The sequence below is a fragment of the Ips typographus genome, linkage group LG2, assembly GCF_016097725.1.
Source record: "Ips typographus isolate SLU linkage group LG2, UJ_Ityp_2.0, whole genome shotgun sequence".
Classification (NCBI taxonomy): domain Eukaryota; kingdom Metazoa; phylum Arthropoda; class Insecta; order Coleoptera; family Curculionidae; genus Ips; species Ips typographus.
Genome location: NC_138423.1, coordinates 25404836 through 25418020, shown reverse-complemented (window position 1 = coordinate 25418020; position 13185 = coordinate 25404836). Strand labels below are relative to the sequence as shown.

General features: G+C 32.9%; 2 protein-coding genes across 5 annotated transcripts in view; one reads left to right on the top strand and one right to left on the bottom strand.

The window, feature by feature from the left end:
* LOC145724966 (uncharacterized) overlaps positions 1–1889 on the top strand; it is a 55189-nt gene extending 53300 nt beyond the window's left edge. Inside the window, exons 3-5 of the transcript XR_014177135.1 lie at positions 1248–1449; positions 1508–1693; positions 1757–1889. The gene's annotated coding sequence lies outside the window, so the exon portion shown is untranslated. The remainder of the gene's footprint in view (positions 1–1247; positions 1450–1507; positions 1694–1756) is intronic.
* The window catches only part of side-VI (sidestep VI transmembrane protein), a 190972-nt gene that overhangs the window by 80505 nt on the left and 97282 nt on the right, over positions 1–13185 (bottom strand). For 3 of the 4 annotated variants that reach the window (XM_081973464.1, XM_081973461.1, XM_081973463.1), the window contains exon 2: positions 12608–12658. The exons of the other annotated variant lie outside the window; for it this stretch is intronic. In XM_081973464.1, the coding sequence (XP_081829590.1) occupies positions 12608–12658 (51 nt within the window). The remainder of the gene's footprint in view (positions 1–12607; positions 12659–13185) is intronic. 4 annotated transcript variants of the gene reach the window in all.

The window sequence follows — 13185 nt, the reverse complement described above, 5'->3', positions numbered from 1 at the left end:
TACTCTATATCCATGTTTCTTCGAGAACCACTGCCTTGAATAAACTTGGTTTTTGTACTGTTCTTGTAAAAACTCTTCTTGGGAATAAGTAAATATATGGACTGTTTCATTGTGACAGTGTTTTCTATTAGAAAAGGCATCCTTTTCTGTTCCACAAACTCTAGTTCCATCAGAATGTTTCACTGGGCCCCTTGATAGTTGTAAAGTGTATTAAGAAGGTGGCATTTTCAAAACTGACTACCGAAACACACACACATTATCTCGTCTCACACGTAGTATCGCAGTTAAAAACAAGTTAAATCAAAATACTCCTTAAAATATTGTAAAATTTACATCAAAAATAAAAAATGTCTTTGTTTACTTTTTGTCAACAATGGCGGCTCGGAACGCATGTAATAAATGTATGTACTCATGTAACTAAAGAACGTTTTTTGGCAATTTTAGGCATTCAAACTCTAAAATACTAATAAATTTGACGACTTTCTTCTCATAGGGCGTTTGAAATATTGCTCTGCGTCATTTAAATCCGTGTCAATTTCAACAACATCATGATTATTTATCATTTTCATAAGCATGGTGCAAAATTATATCCAGTTAAGGTACGTTTAACTGTATTATAATTTTATTGAAGAGTATAGCAAAGATACAATTTTGTTTTCTTTAAGCAGGTATTACACGAAGCAAATATTTGCTTGTCCTCACAAAATAAAAGCAACCTAAATCTCTCATATCAAATTTACAAAATCTACATTGTTTACATGTTTGTCTTATTCTACACATCTACTTGTAAACGCTCATCACTGAGCAAGGAACCAATTGATGTTCCAAAGTTCTACAAAATTCAAAATAACGGGCAGTGGTCTTATTACTTTAAGTAAAGAAACTGCGGAAATTACTCGAAAAACTCCAATTAATATTCGCGATTAAAGATGGAGATTCTCCAAGCGGAAACTTACCTCCGGTTTCGCCACTTCGATCAAAAACTTGTTAAACTTTCATTACGGATTTAAAACAGAGAGCATCAGCCGTGATTTGTCAAAAGTTTAGGTGCGGTATTTGTTGCCAAAGTTTAAATAGAGTTACGGTTAGTTTAACGATCGTAAAGTTGTGCGATAATTAGGAGTGATGATTTTTTGTATTGAAAGCTCACAATTTAGATGGGTACTTTGGTTTTGGTTGAGCAAAAATAAAGTTTTGTGTTATTTTTTTTTCGTGATTCTTTGTGGGTAATTCAAGTTGTTTTTCAGACATTCGTCAGAGAGTACCCACTTATGTACTCATCACACAAGTGGGCTTACCAAAACATTTTACCTCGACTACCTGAAGCCAAAAAAAATCTGAAATTCAAATCACCAGAGGCGGATAGACGGTAATGAGCTTAAAAGCTCCCAAACTTCCAAGAGATGAAATTATTTTGCTAGTTCCAGCTCCGGCCATGTTGTAATTGGTGTAAGTTGCGCTGCTATAAGTGGATGCTAAATTATTCATCAAAACATTTCGTTTTTAGACGAGGGAAAGTGGAAGGAGAGGGGGGATTTTTAATGTCCCGAATTATTATTGCATTACTATCTCGACTAACTTTGGTGCACCCTAGAACTAGTGTTCGAAGCGGGGAATTTTAATTAAAATTGCGGCTAGACCCCCCGACAAGTTTTCCTGTAATGAAATCTAACTATAGTCGCGCCACCTAAAGGTAAAGCAAACCCGGCAATTTCACTACAATATTATCATCTAATATTCAATAACCCCCTTGTAGAGCTACGTATGCCTAATGGAGTTGCGGAATGTATAATTTTCGTTTCACATTACCCTCGCGATAATTTATGCAAGTATTAATAAGGAGCTTGTAAGGAAATAATTAGTTTTGTTATTAGGTAGCTTATTAAGGCTTGCTCTTGTAAATTTGTTTTGTTTGTCGGCGTTTCTACTATATTATGTGATAATTAATATAAAGTGTGTATCATATGCCATAAAATTATCCATTCACAATGTAAGCAGAACACAAGGTATGAAACACATTCGTACCTCCAAAACTATCTTTTCTTCTCACTTAAATTAAAGTTTAATATATTCCTATCAGAGTGCACGACATGTTTCATTTGGTGAAACTTGGAGTTTTGAAGTCATTTCACGTGTGTTGTGGGTGTATCAAACTGACTTTATTTATAAATCATACATGTTTCCCGATGAAAAGTCGTGATATTAGTTAGTGCATCAAACTGCAAAATGTCTAACTGATGAAATAAGACAAACACATTTTAGGATTACTGTGTCATAAAAAGTTGGTAATTAAATTTATTGATTTGAAATGTTTTCGAAAAGATTGTAACATTTTGAATAATACAAAAAATTCCAATTTGCTTAAAATCGTTGTCAAATCAATAACTTTCTATAACTCAACCAGAATATCACTTTAACAGCGAAAAAGCAACAAAATATATAAAAACAGGAAATTTAATAAAACATTGTATAAAACACGTGATTTAAACCTGTTTAATCACTCGAAGAATTGTTCTTTTCGTTAATTTAAAGTGGTTTAAGTCACTTGCTGTATAAATAACTGGTATAATATGATTGAGGTCACACGTACTTTATATAGCCTATAAAATATTAGGTATGGTAATGAGTCATTACTCACCTATTACCTACTAGTTCAGTCCACCCGCGGACACCACCAATATACAGGGTGTCCCACGACGAAAGACATCGATTGATATTGGAAAAAGTATAAATAGTAGAGTTTTGAAAATTTGGCAGGATACTGATGTCGGCATGCCCAATCTAACTAAAATATTTTCAAGATGGTTGCACTTTCGTTTATACCGGAAGTCGATCACAATTTTCTTATTTTAAATAGAACACCCTATATATTATTACATATTTGGTTTCCTCACAAAATTCTGACCAACTTTTGTGTACAACAGTAATTTTTAATGCTCAAAATGATTCCGTCATAAAAAATGTGGGTTTCTATTTAAAAAACTTGAAATTTTTCATTTTTTTTTAGTGGCAGGTTTATGATTTTTTTTTGACGACCCTGTATACAATGAGTCATTACGCACGCTCAGTTTAATAAAACGATCCTTTATTTACAATAACCCAAAGTTTCATTGCAAAATAAAATACGGTTTTCACAGAGTACAAAAATATGTTGAGCGTTGCAACTGTCACTTTTTTGGAAAAACATCAAATATTTCAAAAACGGCTAGAGATAGGCATACGGCATTGTACACAAAAGTTGGTCAGAATTTTGTGAGGAATCCAAATATGTAATAATATATAGGGTGTTCTATTTAAAATAAGAAAGTTGTGATTGACTTCCGGTATAAACGGAAGTGCAACCATCTTGAAAATATTTTAGTTAGATTGGGCATGCCCACATCAGTATCCTGCCAAATTTTCAAAACCCTCCTATTTATACTTTTTCCAATATCAATCGATGTCTTTCGTCGTGGGACACCCTGTATATAGCAAAAATCAAAGTAAAATGAAGTGACGTAACTTAATAGAACCATAAATGTTTTGAATGTAACGTTTATGAACGTTTGCTTATAAAATTAATAATAAGTTCATTAACACTATAAGCTTTAATACTAAGCTATCAAGCTTTGTTAAAAAGAACTGAAAATTGGTTTTATTTTCTTGACTGATTTTTTCAAATTTAATAAATCCAACCAAAAAATAATGGTGAGAGTTTTTAATACTAAGGAATTCCGTCAGCATTATCGGGAGAATAAAGCTCTTCAAAATATTTCCTCATTACGGCGGGGTTTATCTATGCTTTACCGAGGAATTTCCTAGGGCTTATCCGGACTGCTAAAAGGCAGAGGATCCATGTAAAGTTGTTTTTCTCATTAAATTTATTGCACCTAAAATAGAGGAGATAATAAAGCGCTAACGGCAGCCTCAAGAATCTCCGGCGGGGTAATTTATTAAAGTGTCAAGGAAACGAAAAATGTTGACGGGCTCATTTTGTTCCGCCAGGATAAGGTAACGCTAAATAAGCAATTTATTGAAAAATGGCATCGTTAAAGGCGACTTTATTAAGGTCGGTCCCATATATTTGGTAGAATCCCTCGCTTTTTTTAAATTTGACTGTAAAGGTAAGAACAAGCGATTTAATACATACTAAATGGTTGTTTTAAATGAGCTGAAAGCTTCGGATACGTTTGACAGTTTTCGTTTAAGCGGCACGTACATTATTCATAAAAACACTCGTCCCATTCCGGAATGAAAACGCTGATTGGGTGGTCTCATTCGGCGATGAGAAATTTAAATGAACGCTCTGAGAAACTCGAAATTGGGGACTTAATAATTTATAAACGGGAACGTTGAACGAGAAGTGGGTATAATATGGGGACCGAACTTTCTTTCGGGATTTTATTAGGGGTGTAAAAAATCGAATCAGGAATCTGCGGAAATGACCGATGTAGTGCTGAAACCCTGGTCGGTAAAGCAGAAAGTGCAAATGTAAAACATTTATCCGTCGCAAAGCGAGAGCAAACACGGGCCTGAAAATTGGATCTACCATTATTTGCCTTATCTATAATGAAATCATGATTGACGAGAGCAAATATAGTTTGAGTCCGCAATAAAAATTCGCTTTTTTAAAGCGGTTTCACTCAATCAAAAACCAGCAGTAGTTTGCTCTCTTCAAATTTATTTAAATAGCTTAACATAACCGGTTTTATAAACAACAATACGTCGTGCTATGGTAAAATTGATATTTTGTTAAGCTTTTATTAAACTAAATATATATATAATTGACAGAATTTGGTTTCGGTCGCCGAACTTGTAATTAAATTATTCAAATCCGGACGGGCTGGAAATTGAATCAAACAAGTCCGCCATAAAAACAAACGCGATTAAAATTGGTTGCGTTGCATCGAAATTAAAGGGTTCTATTATTGTAGTACAGTTCATAGTTTCAAAGCAAGGATTTCTATGGAATATATTGTTAACGGCCTTTTTTTTCAAAGCAATATTATTTTATTAACGTTAAACAAATATTCAAAGTATAATTGAATTTTACTCAGTTAACTAGAACAAGAACAAAAGTTAGCGAAACGTGAAATACTCATAAAACTATTAGCTGGCTTAATTATAACAATTTGACAAAAAAATACTAATTATTTTTGTGATTATCCTAAGGCCCACAAATCAATCTAGATTCTTTTAATATTGTCAAGACAGAAACTTTTTTAAACAAGTTGTCAAAACATTTGATAATTGCTTAAAAACCACAGTGGTTTTGATTATACAAGAAAATGATAGGGTATGTAGTTTCTTTTTTGACTTCTTAGTTATTATTTATAATTATATCATTGTTTTGTATATTTTTTAAGAACCAATCCCTTTCTCACTTGTCAAAGTGACGACACTAATGATTGCGTAAGTAATTGCGATTTTTTTTACTGAAATTTTCTATTTGGAAAGGTTGTGTTGAATATTTCAGTACAGCTTATCAAGGAAATATGCTAAAATCTGCAATATTTCCAAAATTATATTTTTTTTATATGTACGGTTACTCTCTGTTTATTTAGTATAAAGTTTTTTTGCTAAATTACATATGAAATATTGGAACTTAAGCTAAATGTTAGAGCAACACAGTTTACAGAATGTAGGTATGTTTTCAACTATTAGTAGAGAAGCAAAGTAATTAAAAAATGAAAATGTATGTAACTCAAAATGCTTTTTTTGTGCTTATTTCACCTAATTTAAGGTTTTTTTGTATAAATATGCCCTTTGCTGTGAATTGGAACCCTTTTGGAGCAAAAAAAAATTGAAAATTTTGACAAAAAATGGCATTTTTCGGATTTTTGAAAGGTTCAGAGTGGTTATTTTCCTTAATTTGAGGTCTTTTAGTATAAATATACCCTTTGCTGTGCATTTGAACCCTTATGGAGCAAACTAAAAATTGGCCAAAAATGCACTTTTTACCAAAACTGTAATTTTTTGTATTTTTGAAAGGTTGTAACTTTTTTATTTGAACTCTTATGGATTTCCCAACTCGCCATTAGAAAGAGGATAAAAAATACTACAAAATGAGCCAAACTGGCCTCTCTAGCTCTTCATGTTACTGAGATATTGGATGTCAAAAAATAGTTAAAAAAGACCCCTAACACCCCCCCATTCTTTCAATTTTTTTGAAAAATGAAAAATTTTAAAATGCTTTTTTTGTGTTTATTTCAGCTAATTTAAGGTTTTTAGTTATAAATATGCCCTTTGCTGTGCATTGGAACCCTTTTGGAGCAAAACAAAAAATTGAAAATTTTGACAAAAAATGGCATTTTTTGGATTTTTGAAAGGTTCCGAGTGGTTGTTTCACCCAAATTGAGGTCCTTTAGTATAAATATACCCTTTTCTGTGCATTGGAACCCTTATGGAGCAAACTAAAAATTGGCGAAAAATGCACTTTTTACCAAAACTGTAATTTTTTGTATTTTTGAAAGGTTGTATTAAATATATCAATATCGATTTCGCTAACCGACCATTAGAAAGAGGATAAAAAATACTACAAAATGCCCCAAAAATCGCCCATCTAACTCGTCACATTACCGAGATATTGAATCTTAAAAAGTACTTAAAAAAGACCTCTAATACCCCTAAAAATTATAAAATGCCGAAGTAACTGCCACTTATTCTTATGTTTTCATTCATTCTGAGTTAATTTTTAACGTTTAGAAGTTAATTTCAAATATCTCAAGCTACCTAATAAGCTATAAATGTGATATTCAATGATTGGAAACATAAAAGTAGACTTTTTGGTGTAATTATACATCTTTAAGTCAACTTGACTTTGTCAGTTGACTTATTAGGCCAAAAAACCAGCATTCAAGTTAAACCTTCAACGTTTGAAAGTCAGTCTTAAAGCTTTCAACTAAATTCTTAAGTTGAAAACAATGTCTGAAACATAAAAATTGCCTTGAATCCCTCATTTTGGATCCAAAGTCAGATAAAGTTAGATGCCTGGAAATAACAGAAAAAAACGTGACAATTTTCTTGATAGTCTCAATTCAAGTTTTTAAGTTAATTGTAAAGCTGTCAGGCTACTTTTCCAGGTAGAAATGCGAAGATCAGTAACTAGAAATATAAAAGTCGCCTTTTTGGTCTAATTTGGCGTTTTTAAATCAACTTTTCTGCCCTGAAGTGTAGAATGCAGTCATAAGCTGAAAGTTAACTCGTTAGACCAAAAACCAAGCATTACAGTAAACCCTCGATGCTTAAAAGTCAGTCAAAACTTTCAACTAAAATTTTCATCATGAAGGTGATTTTTTTGGTCTAATTTAGCGTTTTTAAAGTCAATTTTTCAAGTCAAATTGAAAATGTTGAAAACTATGTCCAAAACATGATAATTTGTTTGAATTCCTAATTTTTGGTTCTGAATCCAGATTAGAAAGCCTAGTAGCATAGAAATGACTGACAGAATCCTGACTTGACCATCTTACTACTGGTATCCCAGTTAATCACAAATTTTCTAATTTTTTTTCAAAGCTCCTAAATTTTCAGTTTGTTAGCTGAAAAAATTATTTACAAGTATATATTTTAATATGTTTATACTTGATCCAAAAAACAAAGTTTATTGTATTTAAGTTGCACGTGTTTGTGTTGTGTTGGTACGACTTAATTTTTACTTTCTGGAAACTTCTATTAAATACTAACTGAACAGTTTGAACGAATTAGTTTTGCCAGAAAAGTGAATTCGTGGAAGAAAACAAAATGATGACTACTGACACATAGAAAAAATAAACTAACCTCGAACCGAATTAAACTGAATAATTAATTGGCACGAATGCTGCACAAGCAATGAGAAAGTTGGCTCCAGTGTCACTTGAAACACGCACCATTAAAAATTCATCGAAAGTACTTTGGGAGCTGGCTGGTCCGCACAATTTATGTGTGTGTGAAAGCTTTAACTTACCAAATACGTTCGGCAAACACTTTTGGCCTGAGAGCTTGGTTGAGTTTAAACTCTACACCTCGATGGGCAAGATAATTTATTTGACGGAAAAATTCGTTAGGGACAAAACGAGTATCATCACATTATGCGGAGAGTAAGTGTGCACTTTGGATAATGAACTGAAATTTAAAAGCAATCCTGGATGGTGAAGTGCTAACTGGATTAGAGGCAGTTTAGGCCTTTTAAGTGTTTTGCACAGAATAATTGCCGAGAAATTTAATTAATTTTGAGAATTCGCAGCCCGTATCACTGTGCAGGTTCACGAAAACTGGTACGAACAAAGAAACGTAAAAATAATATTTCTTCCCTTAAAAACAACAGAAGCCGGAGGTTATTTTCTTACTCCAACTCGAGGCTTTGTTTACTATTGCAAGTTTAAGCTGGCCTTGAATTAAAATCCTGGTAACTTAATACACCCCGCTACAACCCTCATGTTTTCATAATAAAGTGGAAAACCTCTTGAGTGGAATTCCATCTGAAAAGACGGAATCGAGTTTCCTTTGCCGTAACACGATAATAACGCACAATGTAAATAAACGATCGGGATCGAGATAATTAATAAGGACTAAGAGTTTTAACTTAATTCCTTAAATATACAATTCCCCGGTTTTCAAACTGATTTATGGCACGCCCGCACCCGTTTAGTTGGACGGGCAAATTTTCACAATGACGAACATTATTCTTCGTTAGTCGGGGAATTCTAATTTTCCAATTTCGCCGCCTCCGTTCTGCATAAATTAACTTGGAAATTTAATAAGCTTATATTGGAAAACAAACAGCCTCTGAGATTGCTTTGAAGTAGTGGCGGCACCTTGAATACTACGTCGATTCTATAAGGTTGTTTCAACGGCTCCACTGATGAGGCTCATTTTGTCTTTTATTACAGAACAATTAATTAGATTTCTAAATATAGTTCAGGAGAAACTTAGTAGTTTCCAGCCAGATTTTATCGTTATCGTAAGAAGAAGTCAAGAAAAGTAGATAAAACAGGACAGGATAGAAAAAAGATATATTTATTCAAATTATTTATTTAATTTAATTTACTGTCACGGTCAACGCCAATTTTTAGTTTCGCTGTTTTTGTACAAAAAAAAGAGGAAAAACATTAGGAAAATATAAAGTTAAAATAATAAAATGAAATTTAGACAACAATTTTAGTGCTATTCTTTATAAAAAATAGATGCAATTTTGACTCTCAAAATCTCGAAAACTGTACTATTATTGTATAGCACGTTTTAATACATCATTATGTAACCCTGAATTTGCTCAATGTAATGTACTAATTATATACCGAATGTTCCATTTGAAATAATGGTTTGGGTTTTGAGTGTAGGTACACCAATTACCGTGCTTTTCTCTAGAAAGAGGTAGTAAAACGATACATTTATTATCGAAAATGTAGATCATTATTGTTGTTTTGCACTTCAAAACTATCATAGTTAAGTTTTCAATATGGTTTTATTATAAAAAAAAATATTAAAAATGTAATTTAGATTAAAGAATGATAATTTTATAACTCTTAACAAAATAATTTTTTCGTAAATTTAGCGCAAATCAGAATAAAATCATATAAACAATTATCTCCAATATAACACCTAATGTATAACAGCTGAAATTATAAGATCAAAAGTCTAAACCTGGCAATTGTCAGTCAGTTTCAAAAGAGCAATAATTTTTTTTTTATTGCTCTAATCAATTCATTCATCTTGATTTTCTGTGTAATCTGACCTAAAACTGCTTTATGAAAATTTGTTGGAAAATTGGTGAGAAATGCTTTTTACTATTGTAACAAGAAAAAGTTGCAATAAAACGTTTTGCACTGAAATAGTTAAGGAAGTACAGTTGTTCACATCAAAGGTACAAACGTAGTTTAGTGTGGATGCAAACAATTAGTCCACTCCAACCCAATACAGCCTTATTACAAATTTAGCCGATGAAGCCAGAATTAGTTACCTCCGACATACTATCTGGATATCAGGGGCCTGTTTCATTATAAATCTCGCAGGCGACCGTTAATAATCCATTGTTCAGAGTGGATAATGGTTGACAGACTCTACATGCAACTCCTAAAATATTTAGCGCAATTGATCTGGTTGTAATTTTCCCGAACTTTTTCAAAAAAATCCGCTAAATGTAATTTGGGGGACGAAATTCGATACCTTTGACCGGAGATGCTGAGTGCATCAGAATGGCAAAGTTGGACGACGTGCTCTGCGGCCAGCAAAGTTCCGGAATCAGGGTTGGAAAACTTTACGAGGTTGGATGTAAATTGATTTCAGTCGCTTTTGGGAGCGCGAAATTGCCGAACTATACCTAAGATGAATGGCTCAGCTTGCTGGATGGTTAACCACTTTCCAGGCCTTGGAAGGGAGAAGATGTGACCAGAAGAAAGTGCGTAAACTGGATTGTAATTGTTAACTCAGAAAGTTCAATCATATTCTTGCTGCAACTGAGGTGAATAGGATGTATGAGGAAAATCAAACTAAAATAGAATGACGTAACAATACTGTAAATGTTTTGAATGTGCCAAATGTTACAAATACTTGGCTTTTACTTATTTGTTTGATACTATACAAAGATAGTATTAAATAAATAATACGTTTAAATTTAGTTCATAATATAAATGAGTTATTTGGAGATATTAATAGCATTGAGATTGGTGTTGTTGCCATTCTGCATATTTAGTAAAATTACAAAATTAATAAATTTGCATTAAAAAAACTTTGTTTTTAAGAGGCTAATACCTAAAAAGTTGCCCTCAGTGGGGACAAACAATATTATTTTTTACAACTTTGAGACCCTGTATCTTGAAGAAAAAGCTTTTAAGAGGGTATCTGGCCTTACAGTTTATGACACGAATTAAGAGACACTCAGTATCTAATTTCAAATTCAACTGTGTTCGATCGTCTAAAACAGGAAACTAATTCTCTCCATTAAGTCTAGTAATTACATAAACTAATGTTAATGCAAACACTCGAGTAAATACGTCCAAACACAATTTCAACCATTAGTCTGATTAACCTGCCTCACCTTATTGTAACTAACCTCCTGAAGGGGGTGTATTAAAAAAAACCGGAAACCCTGAAAGATATCAACGTAATCCGGTCTGAAAACCTGCAAATTTCCAATTTGGCCAGATCCAGCGTCATACGGAACCGTAAATCCGATCAAGACCCAGGTCGACTCTGAAAGCTCACACATCAAAGCTCGCCGAATCGAGAACATCACGTAATTCATTACGCGAAAGATAATGCGGTCCGTCGCCTCTAATAATAACTGGACCCAATAAAGCGAATGTGACCGAATCCGCAGTCAGCTCTACGAAATAGAGACGGCATAAGCGACGATAAACCGTGTAGCCGACTGGCCCTTCGAGTTGCTGGCTTGTTGGTGCTGACAATAATTGCACTCTGTTTTACGTTCCTCAAATAAAACTCCCATACGAGCTTTTCGAAATTGAATCTGGTATTTAAACGCGACGGACTATCTGAAATGAAATCTTGATTGCGGAAAGCGAGTATAGTTTGCTCAAAGCTTTAAAAAGAGCAATTTTGCTGACTGTAAAGGAAAATCGACAAGGCATAACTTGTCTGAATGTGAACTGTATTTTTGTTGAAAACATAACCGTGATATATACGACACACATCTGTTTATTTTTTTGGGGTAATTACAACTAAATACAAGGAGTGGTTGATGGTAATTTGCAAAATAATGTTTGTTTGTATATACAGGGTGAGATAAATTCGATGCATTAGCATTGCTATCTCAGAAACTATAGTTGATAGAGCTTTAGTTAAATGAAGTTGCGCAATTTATTGCTAAATATTTTTTTTTAAATTGTTATGTCCCGAGATATCCGACACAAACCTAAAAAGTCAAATTTCTATTTGGTTTTTACAACCACTTAATTAGTGATTATTTTCGAAAAAAGTGCCTCCAAAACGTGCCATTAATTTTCCAAAATAATCAGGTGGTAAAAAAAGTGAGTCCTGAAAGGACCAATATTTTTTTTTGGTTTGGTTTTAACATTAAGAAGCGTTGTTTAGGTCAATATCTTGTACCGTTTTTGAGCGTTTTCCTGTCTCAAAAAATATTGATTTGATCAAAATCAAATTTCAATAATTATCCCAGTTGCCGTGGCAGTTTAATTTTAGTTTCCTGTCAGTAAAAACTTAAGTTCTCAAATTGATTTTACAAATAAAAGAAAAATATAATATGTAGATCGACCAAAAATAAAAATATAAACTGAAAGTCTGCAGTCTTAACAATATATTTATTAAAAGAGTTATTTTTTTCTAATTTTTAAAAAACTTGCTGAAACAGCAAACTTTGAGTTTTTTCTCGATTTATGCCTATTTCGGCCTCTTTGAGAATATGGACTCTTTTAAATCGATAAATTTTAATCAATACAATGCATCATTATTTTGGTCTTACAAAGCTTTTGTCCTAATTGACTGTTGATGTCTCTGTAAAACACTACACTTTAATATGCCTCAGAGTCAAAAAATCATTTCTATTTTACTCTAGTATTTTTTACATACTAGTTTAGTATGGAAGCTTCTTTTATTTAAAATTGTATACTGGCGTATTTTAGTTTCATATCATCCGTTCAAGTACTAAAAAAGAAGAAAAGTGGAAACTACTTACGGCTGATTTGATGTTGATCTGACCGTGGAATGTAATGAATTGAGGTGATTCCTGTAAACAAAGATATACGTAATTAAAATTAGGCAAATTCTGATCCCTACTATAAATTTATAATTTAGATAAACAGAGTTGGATTAAGGAGCATTAATTTGACGGACGTATATGAAGTAAAGTGATCAAATAATAAAAAATTGAAGTAAAAGAAGAACAAGTAACAAAATATTTACTGGGAAAGGTTTCGGTTTTCTTTTTTGATTAAATTTTGTTTTGTAAAAAGAATCAACCACCTGACAAGTATATTAGCTCTATGGTAAGCCGAAATAAGAATGCACAAAAGAGATTTGAGTACTCTCGTGCATGCTTTTCGTTTGTATAGACTATAACAAAACGATGCTCTTCCTTTGTGGGGGCGAATTAAAAAGCTTACGCGTCACTTGCATCGAACAAACCCTTTACCCGGAAAAGTGGCTTTCCGCACTCGAATATCTCCCACTCGGCTGCAACGGAAAAATCCAGAAATTGAAGGTTTCCCAACGAAACTATTCCCGTAATTAGCTCGGGTATTTCGGTACACCGTG